Consider the following 15,411-nt stretch of genomic DNA (forward strand, 5'->3'; position numbering starts at 1 on the left):
CCTCGTTGCGGTTATTATTGCCATTGTTGACGTTGTTTTGTTGTTGGATAGGACAGAGAGAAATGGAGAGAGGAGGGGAAGACAGAGAGGGGGAGAGAAAGATAGACACCTGCAGACCTGCTTCACCGCCTATGAAGCGACTCCCCTGCAGGTGGGGAGCCGGGGGCTCGAACCGGGATCCTTACTCCGGTCCCTGCGCTTTGCGCCACTGCGCCACCGCCCGACCCCCTTAGAGACTTGGAAATTTTTTTAAATTTTGTATGTCTGTGAATTTATTTAGTATAATCTTACGATGATTTTCAAATACCTGTCTTTGAAGATTGTTCCACATCACACTTGTCTTAAAGAAATAGTTAGGATTTGAAGTTGCCTAAATATTTATTTTGTAGACTGTTGCTAATAACTAATATTTAATTTATCCCTAAATATCTCAGAAACAGTATAAGACTAACAACCTCTTGACATCACTGAAATTCTAACAGCTTGGCAATTCTATTATTTTGCTGAGAAAAATAATTTAGTATCCTTATAACCGTGTGTGTGTGTGTGTGTGTGTGTGTGTGTGTGTGTGTGTTAGGACCTCATAACTACACAGTTCTACTGCTGCTATCACATTTTTTCTGTCAGATTTTTTTCTTTATATATAAAGATATATATACATATATATGTATATATGAAGATATATATATATGGAGAGAGAGAGTTAGAGAGACATATGACTTCTCTAATATTCAAGGATCTGTTTTGGTGTGCTCCCACATGATGTTAGGGGCCTAGACACAGGTTTTCATGACTGGTGGAATGTGATTTCTACTAGGTGAGCTATATATCATTCCTACACTCTATAACTATAAAGTTAATTTTTTATGAGATAGTAAGCCTCTGGTTAAAATAATTTTATAGTAACGCATTTCAGTAAACATATTTAAAATATCCTTCAAATATAACTATTTCACTAGTATACAAAATGTATTGGCCTCTTAAAACATACATTAGAAGTATATTTAGTAAATTTTTTGCATGTGTATGGTAAATATATTTAATTTTGAGGTTTTGCCTTCCTTGGCACATTTTTCTTTAGTTCCCAATAGTTATTTTCATTCCTTATTGAAACAGAAATGGTGGATATTGCAATCTGAGTTTGTTAAAATATCTGCATTTGAGTCTATCATTAGTAGACCTTATTTTACTTTCTCCTAATAGTGTCTGCAATTATTAATTTACCAAAGAAATTCAGTTTAATTTGTCACCACATTGTGCAGTTTTTCCATGACAGAAAACAAAAAAGTATCATCAAATGTTTAACTTGTTGTCTTTAGTATTGACTAATAAAATGCAGAAGATTCAAAATATCTATTCTTCGGTTTACTGAAAAATTATAAAGTACTAGAACATTTATTTGCTGAAACTATAGAGATTTATGATGGAGTCAGAATATCACTTGCTATAATGTCATAGCACATTATAGTTATACAAAAAGTTGTTACTGATAATACTAAATATAAATATAGATCTCCAAAAGTTTTCCTGATAATGTCAAATATTTTTAGACAACTTGATATCAGATCTCATTTAATATGGTCAAAATTGCTTTTACCATGGGATGTTGCTAATGATAAACTTATGATCATATGAAGTCTCAGCTTATTGACTAACGTGTTGTATATTTTATTTTTACCCTTAACAATTTTTTTTAATTCAAGAGTTACTTGTCTATATTTACCTATTATAGTAAAGTTGGTTTAGTTGAAACTAGCTAATGTAAACCACAACTCTGAAAAATAAACTTCAGCATTAAGGTAAGAATATTAAGTGACTATCTACCCCAACCTATAATTTCTTTTAGTGTAAGTACTAGTTTTCTCCCAAGATTCTTTATAGATCATGTAACCAAGGACATTGGATATAGAAGAATACTGATGTTAGTCTATTTACTGAGTATTTATAAATTTAATTAGTTGATTTTTAATAATTTATTCATTTTTGTTTTATTAAATAGAGACAGAAATCAAGAGGGCAAGGGGAGACAGAAAGGCAGGAAGACAAAAAAGACATCTGCAGCACTGCTTCACTATTTGTGAATCTTCCTCCCTACAGGGGAACTTAAACCCAAATCCTTGAAGATGGTAACACATGTGCTTAGTCAGGTGCGCCACCACCCAGTTCCTTAATGAATTTCTTATTTTGGAGTAAAAAAAAAAAAAACAATAAAAATACCTAGGACTAAAAGATAGCATGGTTTGTATACCATACTTTGATGACTGAAGTCCAAAGATCTTAGGTTTAATTGATGGCATCACCATATGCCAGAGCTGATCAGTGCTCATGTCTTTTTCCCTCTCCCTCTGCCTCTCTCTCATGAAAATATATCTTTTTAAAATCTTAACATTTCTTTCTTATTAATTTGATCCTGCTTAAGTTTTTATACATGCCCAAGTTTTGAACTAATGACAAAGAGCCCAGTTTTTCCCATCTCTTTAGAATGTGTTTCCAAAATAAATTTCAAGAAACCCTTAATGTTCTCAGAAGCAAACAAAGCAAATAACAATAATAAAAAGCTAAATAAGCCCTTTGCATGATTCTTATCCTTATCATGTAATTTATTCATTCTAATCATACAGTCAGATTTTTTTGCACATACTGTGAGCCATGTATGGTACAGCACATGCCTTACCTGGTGATATGACCTACCTCTGACTTCATGCCTAATGTTGCTTAAAACTTGCAGGGTTAAATGGTGTCCCACTTTATCGAGTGCACATGTTACAGTGTGCACTTAACAGCCCAGGTTCAAGCCCCAAGTCCCCAGCTGCAGGGGGGAAGCTAAATGAATTGTGAAGCAGTACTTCAGGTGTCTTTTTCTCTCCCTTCCTATCTCTTCTCTCTTGATTTCTTTCTGTCTCTATCCATAAATAAATAAATAAACTTTTAAAACTTGCAATTAAGACTTGGGAGAGTTCACCTGGTAGATTGCATGTCTATATGTAGTGTGAAGCCCAGGCTTCAAGGTTTGGTACCACATAAGAATATCATGGATGAGTCCAGGGGAAGTCCATACATGGTGGAGAGATGCTTTGATGTATCTTCTTTCTGGATGTTTGTCTTTCCCTGTCATCTCTTCTTTTTCTTATGTCTTTGTCTCTCTGAAATAAAGAATGAGAAAATTGGCCCAGGAAATACCACTGAGCAATGGTATCACAGGAGTGTGACAACAATATTACATATAAACAGACAAGATCTTCCCATTTACTATCAACATAGAAGGCTTGAGGAGGTAACATTTGTGAGAGGGGAGGACTAAGTTTGGCAACACAGATGTGTTTTGACATATCTAGTGTAAGTCATAGTATTAATTTCAAGTGGTGCTCACTTAACTGTTGCTTCACTTTGACTGGTCTCTAGCTCAAAAGACAAAAAAAGGCAATGGAAAATTGGAAGGAAAAATGTTCTCCACTCTTGCATGGAGTATGGAAATACAATATATATGTATATATATTAAGTAAATATTATTAATTTAAGTCTTTCAAAATTTTGAGCTTAATATAGATAGAATAAAAAGGCTCAAATAACTACAACTCTATATATTGAATGTTTAAAAGTGTAATGCATACTTAAAAATTTAAAAATCTGTATAATAGATTCTAATCATAAATGGAATTGGGAAAATTTTTCCCTTAGGGGAACTAAAAGATAATGTTGCCATTAAAAAACTTATGCTTAAATTATGTATTTCTACTCACAGTTCCATCTACCATGAGAAATGAAAGCAAGAAGTTAATATTTGGAACTTAATTTTCATGTAATGATTTCAGAAATCACACCAGGATACATTTTATATTAAAAATGAAATGGATAATCAATTCCAAAGTCTGAATATTCAAATGAAGAATATAATGCATAAAATTGACACATTAACTTGCAAACAAAAGGAAAAAATAATTGAATAGCCAAACTGTTTCTAAGACTGTGAGAAATATCATGGTTATAGATATGGACATGGGTACGGAATGTTGGTCAAGGTTTTGATGTGGAAGGTTGCCTATGCAACTTTATAATTTTGTAATCCATTACTAATCATTAATAAAATTTAAAATATTGGAGATAACTGAAAAAAATTTAAAAGATTAAACATTCTGTGATATTCATATATACACATGTATATATACATATATATTATATATATTTCCAAGTATACAAGAACCATTTAACTGTATTCATTTGGTTAAACAATTATATGCTGAACAACCTAATATTTTTCTCAAAAATAAACACAAGAATGCGTATTTTATGGGCCAGGTGGTGGCACACCTGGTTGATTGCACATGTTACAGTGCACAAGGACCCAGATTTGAGTCCTCAGCCCCCGCCTGCAGAGGGAAAGCTTCATAGGTGGTAAAGCAGGGATGCAGGTGTCTCTCTCTCTCTCTCTCTCCCTCTCTTTCCCTCTTGATTTCTGACAGTCTCTATTGAATAAATAAAGATAATAAAAAATTTAATTATGCATAATTTAGATAATTTCTTTTTTAAAAATATTGATTGATTGATTGATTGATTGAAACAGAGAGAAACCAAGATGGAAGAGAGGAACAGTAAGAGGAGGGGTGGAAAAAGAGAGAGAGAGAGAGACTTGCATTCCGACTTAATGCTTTTCCTCTTCAGGTAGGGACTGAGGACTTGAGCCCAGGTTCTTGTGCATTATGAAATGAAACATGCATTTTTTTTTAAACAAACTGAAAGAAAACTTTGAGTCTTAGTCCTAAGGACTTGGAAATTTGGGAGAAAATAAGCTCAACTATGCTTCCCCATAGATATCTTTTGATAATATCCTCTAGATCTACCATGTTTCAGCCATCGATTTGAAGACAAATTAGAGAAAAGCTGACCCAACTTGTACACTGTATTTTACATTCTTCTTGGTTCAATTCATCCTTTCTTATGTCATGAAATATTTCCTTTGTTCAGAAGTGTTTTTCATGAAACAAAGGTAGTAGTGTGAAATCTGTAAATATCAGTTAATCTGTTTGGGTAGATACAAATTGAAGTAGTGCTGGCACTCACTCAATTATCTCATAGAAGAGTGGATAGTCAGAGGATGGATAAATGGGTGAGTGGATGAGTACTTCAGCATGTTGATCTCTGTTTATGAAGAATGCCTTCTTTAACCATAACAGGTAAGAAATGATATGTAGATGTTATAAAGTGTCAAAGATCCTGGCTGGTGTATTATTTGATGGTTAACAACCTAACAACACAATGAAGCAAAAGGGGAATTACTTCTGTCAGAAGGCTTTACATAGTGATAGTTAAGATAGGCAAAGAATGACATGGTGTTTTTCAGTATGTCATGGGGTAATAAATACATGGTAAGCTGTTCCTTCAGAGGGGTTCAATCAGCTGACCTATGGTGACTTTAACTTGATTTATTATCCATATCAATTATTTAAGCCCACAACCCCTTAGAACCTTTACAAATATTTGCCACCTCATAATATGGAGAAAATGTTCTTTATAAGAAAAATCATCACACCATTATCATAGGTAAATATTAATTTACTCTTACATGGAGTATGGAAATATAAAACTAGGGAATGGCAGGATAGAGAATTGTGTAGAATATAGTACGATAGAGAGAGGGAAAGCCTGAAAAGATGGAGAAAGGCCACACAAGAGGAATTGTAGGATAGTAATTTGATGTTTATATGTGTTACTCTTCTATTAAATGCATCTTAATTTATTACATTGTATTTTTCTGATTCTGATCTTATTTTTGTAAATGTTAATCAAAACTTCAGAATCAATTGTGTAAAGTTAAAATAGTTCTTTTTTATATTGAGCGAGCTGTTATAGATAATAGTTATGTCTCCTCCACATATGTAAAGCTTAACATTGTTAAATTTTATAATATATAGAGATACAAAATAAAGAATGATACTCAAAGAGCAATTATGAAAGATTGTTTTCTTGACCTTTTTTCCCCACAAAGAGCTTTCATTCCCAATATATAATTTATGATTTACAAAATTGCAAAATAACAGGAGTGCGATCCACACTATTCCCACCCCCCAAGTTATCCCAAGGTCACAGATGTGAGTTGACTATTATTTCTATAACTGTCTGTCTGCCTGTCTGTCTGTCTGTCTGTCTATCTATATATCTATCTGTATTTTCATATTTTTCCTATGATCCTGCCTTCTCTTCCATTTTAAGTTACAGCTAAAACTATTACTATGTCCGATTGTCTTTCCTTTCCTTTCCTCTCTCTCTCTCTCTCTCTCTCTCTCTCTCTCTGCTGATGAAATTGGGTTTCAGAGCCCTCTAGTCATCTTCCCTTAATATTTCTCTCATTCTGGACCATAATTTTGGGGGGAGTCCAGAAGGTAGGAGATTCTGTAATTCTGGCTTCTGTAATTGCTTCTTTGCTGGACATGGGCCATGGCAGGTTGATTCATACTCCCAGCCTTCTTACGTCTTTCCCTACTGTGGTAGGGCTCTGGAGAAGTGAGATTCCGGGGCACATTGGTGAGGTCATCGTCTGTGGAGTTCAGGATGGAATCATAGTAGCATCTGCAACTTGGTGTTTGAAAGGTAGTAAGTTATAAGGCAGGACAAATATGTTCCATAAATAGGAACCAGGAAGTAGGAATAGAACAGGTGAAAATAGTGATTTTTAGTGTGGTAAGAAGCTAGGAAGTCTATTTTAGGTATGTTCCTATGGGCTTATGATTTTGGTTATTTTTGCATGAGTTTTGTAGTTAATATGGAGGTGGGCTAAAAATATTGTCTGGGAAAATGTAGTCAGAGTTGAGAATAGGGCTAGAAAGATGGATTAGGGCTAGAGTAGCTCCCAACTTGAAGAAAACATACAAATACAGCTAACTGTTTACCACATCAATCTGACCCAGGGTCCATGTATAACTTCCAAATCCCTGTTAGTCTGAGCTTGCAAGCCATGGTCTCAGCTGAACACATTCTAGGCTAAACTCATTTTAGGATCATTCTTCCTTGAGTTGCAGAGTAGCCTGACCCAGCATTCCTTCTGAAGGTACTTTGTAGTAAAGGCATGGTCCTGGAGAAGCCCTTAAAAGGGGTTATGGTGACACTCCTGATGGAAGTGACAAGTAATGTTGAAGAGAGAGGTCTGTTAGAGGTCTATGCCCATTGTATTTACAGGGGAATCCTAAGGATACCGACTTGGGCCTCAGGTGATGAGATGGTCTGATATTCACCAAAAAGGCCATTATTAAGTGAGCCAGTCTCTTGCCCTTTTCCAGCTTTTGTGGTTCCTTCTTTATCTGATAATCTTGGTATTCTTTCAGCTGTTAAAACATTGAGTGTCATGTCCTGTATCCACATTGGACTATGAGGTCTGGCCTCAAGTTGGGGAGGAAATAACCTTAGGGGTTTCCTGACTTCTGTGTTTGTCATGTTTGCTGTTATTTAGTGAAGGATGGGAAGACAGACAAAATCAGATACAGCATTTTGTGTGTGTGTGTGTGTGTGTGTGTGTGTGTGTGTGTGTGTTCAGGCAGTCTATTGTTTGAAAAGATGGAAAGAAGATGGAAAGATCTCTTCATTGTGAGCATCTACAGAGACTTTATTTGAAGACGACTGTTTCACCTGTGTTAAACTCTTAGATGTGTGGTTGTTAAGAGAACCAAAATTATTTGGTTACCAGCCCTACTGCTGTGGTCTCACAATTATAGTGAAGTGCCCTTTTCCTGGAAGGACATCCACAATGATCTGAAACACTAGCTCTCAATAAATCAAAGTGTAGCCATTACTATTTATATTAAAGTTGTAAAGAATATATCAAACTAGATTTTTGGATTGAGTTATATTGTAAATTTGGTGGGAGGATATTACCCTGTAAAGTACTCATGTTATATCTCTAGCCATACATAGCTAATGTTTATGTTGACATTAAAATGAATGTAAAGTGAATAAAAGATCATCAACTTTTATACTCCTATACTCCATAATCCTCCTCCATATTAACTATAAAACTCAGGCAAAAATCACTAAAATCATAATCCCATAGGGACATACCTAAAATAGACTTCCTAGCTTCTTACCACCCTAAAAATCATTATTCTCACCTGTTCTATTCCCACTTCCTGGTTCCTATTTATTAAACATTTTTGTCCTGCCTTATAACTTACTACCTTTCAAACACCAAGTTGCAGATACTACTATGATTCCATCCTGAACTCCATAGGCGATGACCTCACCAATGTGCCCCGAATCTCACTTCTCCAGAGTCCTACCACACTAGGAAAAGACAGAAAAATGCTGGGAGTATGAAAGTGTAGCTAACAGAAAGAGGAAAAGAAGAATGAAGTGAATGAGGCAAAATGAAAATACAGAAAAGAAGGAGGAAAGGAGGGGGGAAACTTTGCAAGTTTGTTTGATTTCCAAGCTGATATTTCTCATTTGAACTATATCAATAGACCAATTGGAGAAACTCATGCCTACACATATAGAAAATATTGAGATGGTTAGTTCAAGACACAGACTGAATGGAATCAATGTTACCATATACACCAGGGTCAGATATGGCATGTCTTTTGCAGCTCCTTGTCTAAAATTTCTCATTCCATAGGACTATGGGGTTATTTTGACACTCTCCTTAAAAAAAAAATTAATTAAATTAGTTGTGTTTCATTTTTTCCTCAAAATGTTATTAATTTTTATAAAACACCAAATTATTCTTATTAAGAAAAAGTTCTTTTACAAGATTATGATTGTCACCTTTCACCAAAGTGCCATGTACCCCCACCAGAGGGCATTAGGCTTTGAGTCCCCTTGTATCCTCTATCATGTTCCTCTTAATTATTTTTTTAGTACTACTATAATTCATACAGACTTATGAGTGTTTTATCCTATATTTCCCCTGCTTTATTTATTAAATTCTACTTAAGAGTGAGACCATCTTTTTTGTCTTTCTGCTTTGTATTTGTCTTTCTGCTTTGGGCTTATTTCATTTAGTATGCTCCACCTTTAGATCCACCACCTTTTAGCAGAACACAAACTCTCACCTTTCCTTACGACCAAGTAGTACTCCATTATGTATACTTACCACAGCTTAATTACCCACCCATCTGTTATTGGGACATTTGGGTTGTTTTAAAATGTTATTTATATTTATATAAACAAAGAGATGTAACTATACATCTATACATGTAACTATACATCTCTTTGTTTATATAAAAACATTTTTTCTAAAGCATCCTCTAATTCTTAATCAAATCAGTGGCATGACATCATCATAGCCCTGAAAAAGCCATAGGCCACCCAGCTCTCTAGAAAGTTCATATTCTAGCCAACAAAAGTTATATATTGCACTGTTTAAAGGAGGTTGACTTTGAAATAATATGAAAATAAAATACCAGCCATATTCAAAATTAGATACAGATTAGCAACTATAAAAGTAATAACTAGATATTTCTCCTTAAAGCCACAAGTAAGATAAATTATTGCATAACTTTTTTAAAGTTTTCACTTTCCAAACATTCATTTCAAATGATATAGAATAATAATATCAACAGTAACAAACAGACAAAAACAAGTAAAATGGTATTTTCTTAAATGTCTTAAATAAACAATATCTTATTGAATCTCTTTGTCAAAAAGAAGTTACAGTTGGTGGGATGATTTTATGGTGTCCATAAAACTCATTTATTTCAAGGAAGTAAATTTGTAACTCTCCATATAATTTGTAGCCAGGTATAATGTCCATCCTTTATGTTTGTGCCTGTCCTCATAATCCAAAAGTATTCATAATGTTAACAGAAAGATTAGCACTGAATTTGAACTCTATCCCAAAGCAAATGTATTGAAAAAGACAATTATGCTGTTGAAGGAAAGTAATATTGACACAAAAAGATTTGAGTATGGATAGAATATAATACAATGTCCTAGAGAACTGATATTCAATTAATCTTAGATTAAATGAAAATGAAACAGTCAATATGTATCAACTATTTCAATTTTTGTGCTCACTCAAAGATAATTAAACAAAACACTGCCATATAGTTCCATAGTTAATAATAAGTTATTTGGGAAAAGTGCAGAGGCCATGTTCTTAGTTTAACTGTGTTAAGTTTTCCTGTATCTTTTCCCTTGCTAGGAAAAGGAAGATGACAAATCAGACACCTCAAGTTCTCAGCAGCCGAAAAGCCCACAAGGTCTAAGTGACACGGGATATTCTTCTGATGGGATATCAAGTTCACTAGGTGAAATTCCAAGTCTTATTCCTAGTGATGAAAAGGATTTGCTCAAGGGACTCAAAAAGGATTCTCCTTCACAAGAAAGTAGCCCTTCTAGCCCTTCAGATTTGGCTAAGTTAGAAAGTACAGTCCTATCCATATTGGAAGCTCAGGCAGGTACTCTTGTTGATAAAAAATCAGAAGATAAAGCACAACCTCAAGTGGTTTCTTCTGAGCAGCCCAAGGACCAGCAGAAAACCCAAAGTTTACATGTAACAATAAAGAGTACAATTACAGAAGAGGAGCTCAAAAAGGGCCAAGAAGAAAAAGACACTTTAAGAAAAGATAGCCAACAAGACATTCCTTCTAAAAAAGATCACAAAGAAAAGTCTGAGTTTGTTGATGACATAGCTACAAGAAGACAGTCTTATGATTCAGTTGAAGATAGTAGTGAAAGTGAAAACTCCCCCGTTCCACAAAGAAAGCGGAGAATGAGTGTTGGTTCATCAAGCAGTGATGAGTATAAACAAGAAGATAGTCAAGGATCAGGTGAAGAGGAAGACTTTATCCGAAAACAAATCATAGAAATGAGTGCTGATGAAGATGCTTCAGGTTCTGAAGATGACGAATTCATCAGAAGCCAGCTTAAAGAGATTAGCAGTACTATCGAGGGTCAGAAAAAGGAAGACTCAAAGGGCAAAGGAAAAGCATCAGCAGGGAAACACAGGCGGTTGACTCGAAAAATTAGTGCAAGCTTTGATGATGATCCTGGAAGAAGACATTCATGGCATGATGAAGATGATGAGACATTTGATGAAAGTCCTGACCTTAAATACAGAGAAACGAAAAGTCAGGAGAGTGAAGAACTTGTAATTGCCGGAGGAGGTGGGCTACGTAGATTCAAAACAATTGAACTCAACAGCACAATAGCAGATAAATATTCTGCAGAGGCATCCCAGAAGAAAACTGCTTTGTATTTTGATGAAGAGCCAGAATTAGAAATGGAAAGCCTGACAGACTCTCCAGAAGACAGATCAAGGGGAGAAGGATCTTCTAGTCTTCATGCTTCCAGCTTCACTCCTGGCACGTCCCCTACATCAGTATCTTCCCTTGATGAAGACAGTGATAGTAGTCCAAGTCACAAGAAAGGAGAGAGCAAGCAGCAACGCAAAGCTCGACACAGATCACATGGTCCTCTTTTACCAACTATTGAAGATTCTTCTGAAGAAGAAGAACTGAGAGAGGAAGAAGAATTACTAAAGGAGCAAGAAAAACAACGGGAACTAGAACAACAACAAAGAAAATCTTCTAGCAAAAAATCAAAGAAAGACAAAGATGAACTTAGAGCTCAGAGAAGGAGGGAAAGACCAAAGACACCTCCCAGCAATCTCTCTCCCATTGAAGATGCATCTCCAACAGAAGAGTTACGTCAGGCTGCAGAAATGGAGGAGCTCCATCGGTCTTCTTGTTCTGAATACTCACCTAGCATAGAGTCAGACCCAGAAGGCTTTGAAATAAGCCCAGAAAAGATAATAGAAGTACAAAAAGTTTATAAATTGCCCACGGCTGTGTCTTTATACTCTCCTACAGAAGATCCATCTATGATGCAGAAAGAAGTTGGCCAAAAGGCATTAAAAACTGCTGAGGAGATGTATGAAGAAATGATGCATAAAACTCATAAATATAAAGCTTTCCCAGCTGCAAATGAACGTGATGAGATATTTGAAAAAGAACCTCTGTATGGTGGCATGTTAATTGAGGATTATATTTATGAATCTTTAGTAGAGGACACATACAATGGTTCAGTTGATAGCAGTCTACTAACAAGGCACGAGGATGAAAATGGATTTATGCAGCAGAGAGGGAGAGAACAAAAAATAAGACTGCCAGGACAGATTTATGAAGATCCTATGCAAAAAATTTCAGACCTCCAAAAGGAGTTTTATGAGTTAGAAAGTTTACACACTGTTGTGCCTCAAGAAGACATTGTTTCAAGCTCTTATATCATCCCTGAAAGTCATGAGATAGTGGATCTGGGCAGTATGGTCCCTTCTACCAGTGAGGAAAAAAAGTTGCTAGATGCTGACGCTGCCTATGAAGAACTCATGAAAAGGCAACAGATGCAATTAACGCCTGGATCCAGTCCAACCCAACTTCCCATCAGGGATGACATGACAGAGTCCACTATAGAATTTGATAGGGTACCTGATGCATCTATGACATCAAGTGTTCTCTCAGGAGCATCTCTCACAGACTCAACCAGCAGTGCAACACTCTCTATCCCAGATGTTAAAATAACCCAACACTTTTCAACAGAAGAAATTGAGGATGAATATGTAACTGATTATACAAGAGAAATTCAAGAGATTATTGCTCATGAATCTCTGATTTTGACCTACTCTGAGCTTTCAGAAAGTGCTACATCTGTCCCGCCTTCTGACACACCTTCTCTCACATCATCCATCTCTTCAGTTTGTACCACAGATAGTTCCTCACCTATTACAACCCTGGATAGTGTGACTACCATTTATACAGAGCCAGTGGATATAGTAACTAAATTTGAAGATTCTGAAGAAATTTCTTCAACGTATTTTCCAGGCAGCATTATAGACTATCCAGAAGAAGTAAGCATGTCTTTAGATCAGACTACTATACCAGATGATAGAAGTAGTGCTGATGATATTGTTATTGCCTTATCTGACATGGCAGCTACTATCATAGAATCTACAGGAACCAAACCAGAAGAACTTGCTGTTGACACTGTTTCCACAGACTTATCAATATCTGACAGCGACTCATTGAAAAAAGCCAAGAAAGAAACAAACGGAATTATTCTGGAAGTTTTGGAAGCATACAGAGATAAAAGGGCAGAGTCTGAGGCTGAAATAACAAAAGTCAGCATGGACAAAACAATATTTGATCAACCAACTTTTTCAAAAGTCCTCCCAGTGAAGGAGCAGGCTTCAGCTACATGCTTTATATCTGGAGAGGTCTTTGCTCAAGCAAAACCTGCACCTCAGTTATCTAGCAGTACATCTGTTTCCTCACCTCCAACTAAAACCCATCCGTTATTTCGAAGTCCATCTTTAGACATATCGGCCCAACCTCCTCCCCCACCTCCACTTCCCCCTCCTCCTCCCCCTCCCCCTCCTCCCCCTCCTCCCCCACCACTTCCTCCTCCAACATCACCTAAACCACCAATTCATCCTAAAAAAAGATCAGCCTTTGCAGCTCCAGTGACTCTAACCACTACAGGTACACCTCTAACAGATATTGTTACTACTGTAGATACCACAGCTATTCCAAGAAGCAATGGTTTCCCTGTAGCCAAAGTATGTACCACTGTACCTCCTCCTGTTCCTCCTAAGCCGTCTTCTATTCCATCAGGACTTGTTTTTACTCATAGACCTGAGCCAAGCAAACCTCCAATTGCCCCAAAACCAGTAGTTCCTCAACTTCCAGTAACTATACAAAAGTCAACAGATACATACCCTAAACCAACAGGTCTATCTTTAGCTTCAAGTATGACATTAAATCTAGTAACTTCAGCAGATTATAAATTACCCTCTCCTACTTCCCCTATCTCTCCTCATTCTAACAAGTCCTCACCAAGGTTTTCCAAATCCCTCATGGAAACTTACGTGGTCATCACATTGCCATCTGAACCTGGGACTCCAACTGATTCTTCAGCTAGTCAGGCAATTACCAGCTGGCCCCTGGGGTCACCCCCCAAAGATCTGATTTCCATTGAACCAGTGTTTTCTATAGTTCCTCCTATGACGGCTGCAGAAGTTTCAAGTTCTTCAGGGCAGAATCTGTACATCTCTGGAGTTTTGGAATCATATTCTGCTATGCCTATGACAACACTATCTTCATTTCAAACTGCCCCAACTTCTGTTACAAAGTTTGTCACAACTGAAGCTTCCAGACCTGATGTGACAGTCCCTAGTATTGGTCTCAGCAGTGTCTCTATCTCAATTCCTCCAGAACCCCTTGCTCTAAATCACCTACATTCAAAGAAGCCTCAGCATAAGGAAAATGGAAGGTTGCAACTTACTGGTGATGCCATTGATTTGCGTACAGTAGCAAAAGGAGATGTTAAAGCAACTGAAAAATGTATGGACCTTTCTGCTTCTACAATAGAATTGAAAAGACAAACTACAACAAATGAAATCTATGGGAGACAAATCAGTGCTGTCCAGTCCTCTGTTATAAACCTCAGTGTTACTTCATCCGTAATAACACCCTTGCCCCTGGTCACTGAGACAGTGACTGCTGTTTCTTGCACCCCTAGCACAAGTTACACCATGGACACAGAAAATCTAGTGGGTAGAGAGCACACACTGACAGCACCACTCCAGCTCACATCAAAGCAGGCTGAACCTCCATATAGGATACCTAGTAGTCATGTCTTTCCTACTGCTAGGGACGAAGCACCAATAAACTTATCTTTAGGTACATTAGCGCATGCAGGAACATTGGCTACGACAAAACCCGTTACTGTGCCTCCTGTTGGTGTCACAAATGGATGGACTGATAGTGCCACATCCCAGGGGATCACAGATGGGGAAGTAGTAGATCTTAGTACAACAAAGTCCCATAGAACTGTTGTAACAATGGATGACTCTGCTTCAAGTGTGGTGACCAAAATAATAGAAGACGATGAAAAACCTGTCGATCTTACTGCAGGAAGAAGAGCTGTGTGCTGTGATGTGGTTTATAAGTTACCTTTTGGTAGAAGCTGCACAGCACAACAGCCAGCAACTACTCTTCCTGAAGATCGTTTTGGTTATAGAGATGACCACTATCAATATGATAGATCAGGACCATATGGCTATAGAGGGATTGGGGGAATGAAACCTTCCATGTCTGACACTAACTTAGCAGAAGCTGGACATTTTTTCTATAAAAGTAAGAATGCTTTTGATTATTCTGGAGGAACTGATGCTGCAGTAGATCTAACTTCAGGGAAAATTGCTACAGGTCAGTATGATGTGGCAGCAGACCTCTTCTTGAAATGTCATTATGGTGTCCCTCATCTCATTTCAGGATGAAAATGTGGTCCTTTTGCAATTTTGTTACCTTTTTTCTTTCTTTGGATATTTTGGCAACATATTTTGGAGTACATGTACACTTTTATTTCTTCTTTTTTTTTTTAATTTGCGCTACCCAAGGTCACCTGCATGTGCCTGCATGTTCAACACTG

General features: G+C 36.7%; 1 protein-coding gene across 1 annotated transcript in view; it reads left to right on the plus strand.

Moving 5' to 3' along the window:
* PCLO (piccolo presynaptic cytomatrix protein) overlaps positions 1-15,411 on the plus strand; it is a 187,410-nt gene that overhangs the window by 97,404 nt on the left and 74,595 nt on the right. The window contains exon 5 of the mRNA XM_060195658.1: positions 10,127-15,188. Coding sequence (XP_060051641.1) covers positions 10,127-15,188 — 5,062 coding nt within the window. The remainder of the gene's footprint in view (positions 1-10,126; positions 15,189-15,411) is intronic.

Source organism: Erinaceus europaeus, chromosome 8 (assembly GCF_950295315.1).
Source record: "Erinaceus europaeus chromosome 8, mEriEur2.1, whole genome shotgun sequence".
NCBI classification, from domain to species: Eukaryota; Metazoa; Chordata; class Mammalia; order Eulipotyphla; family Erinaceidae; genus Erinaceus; species Erinaceus europaeus.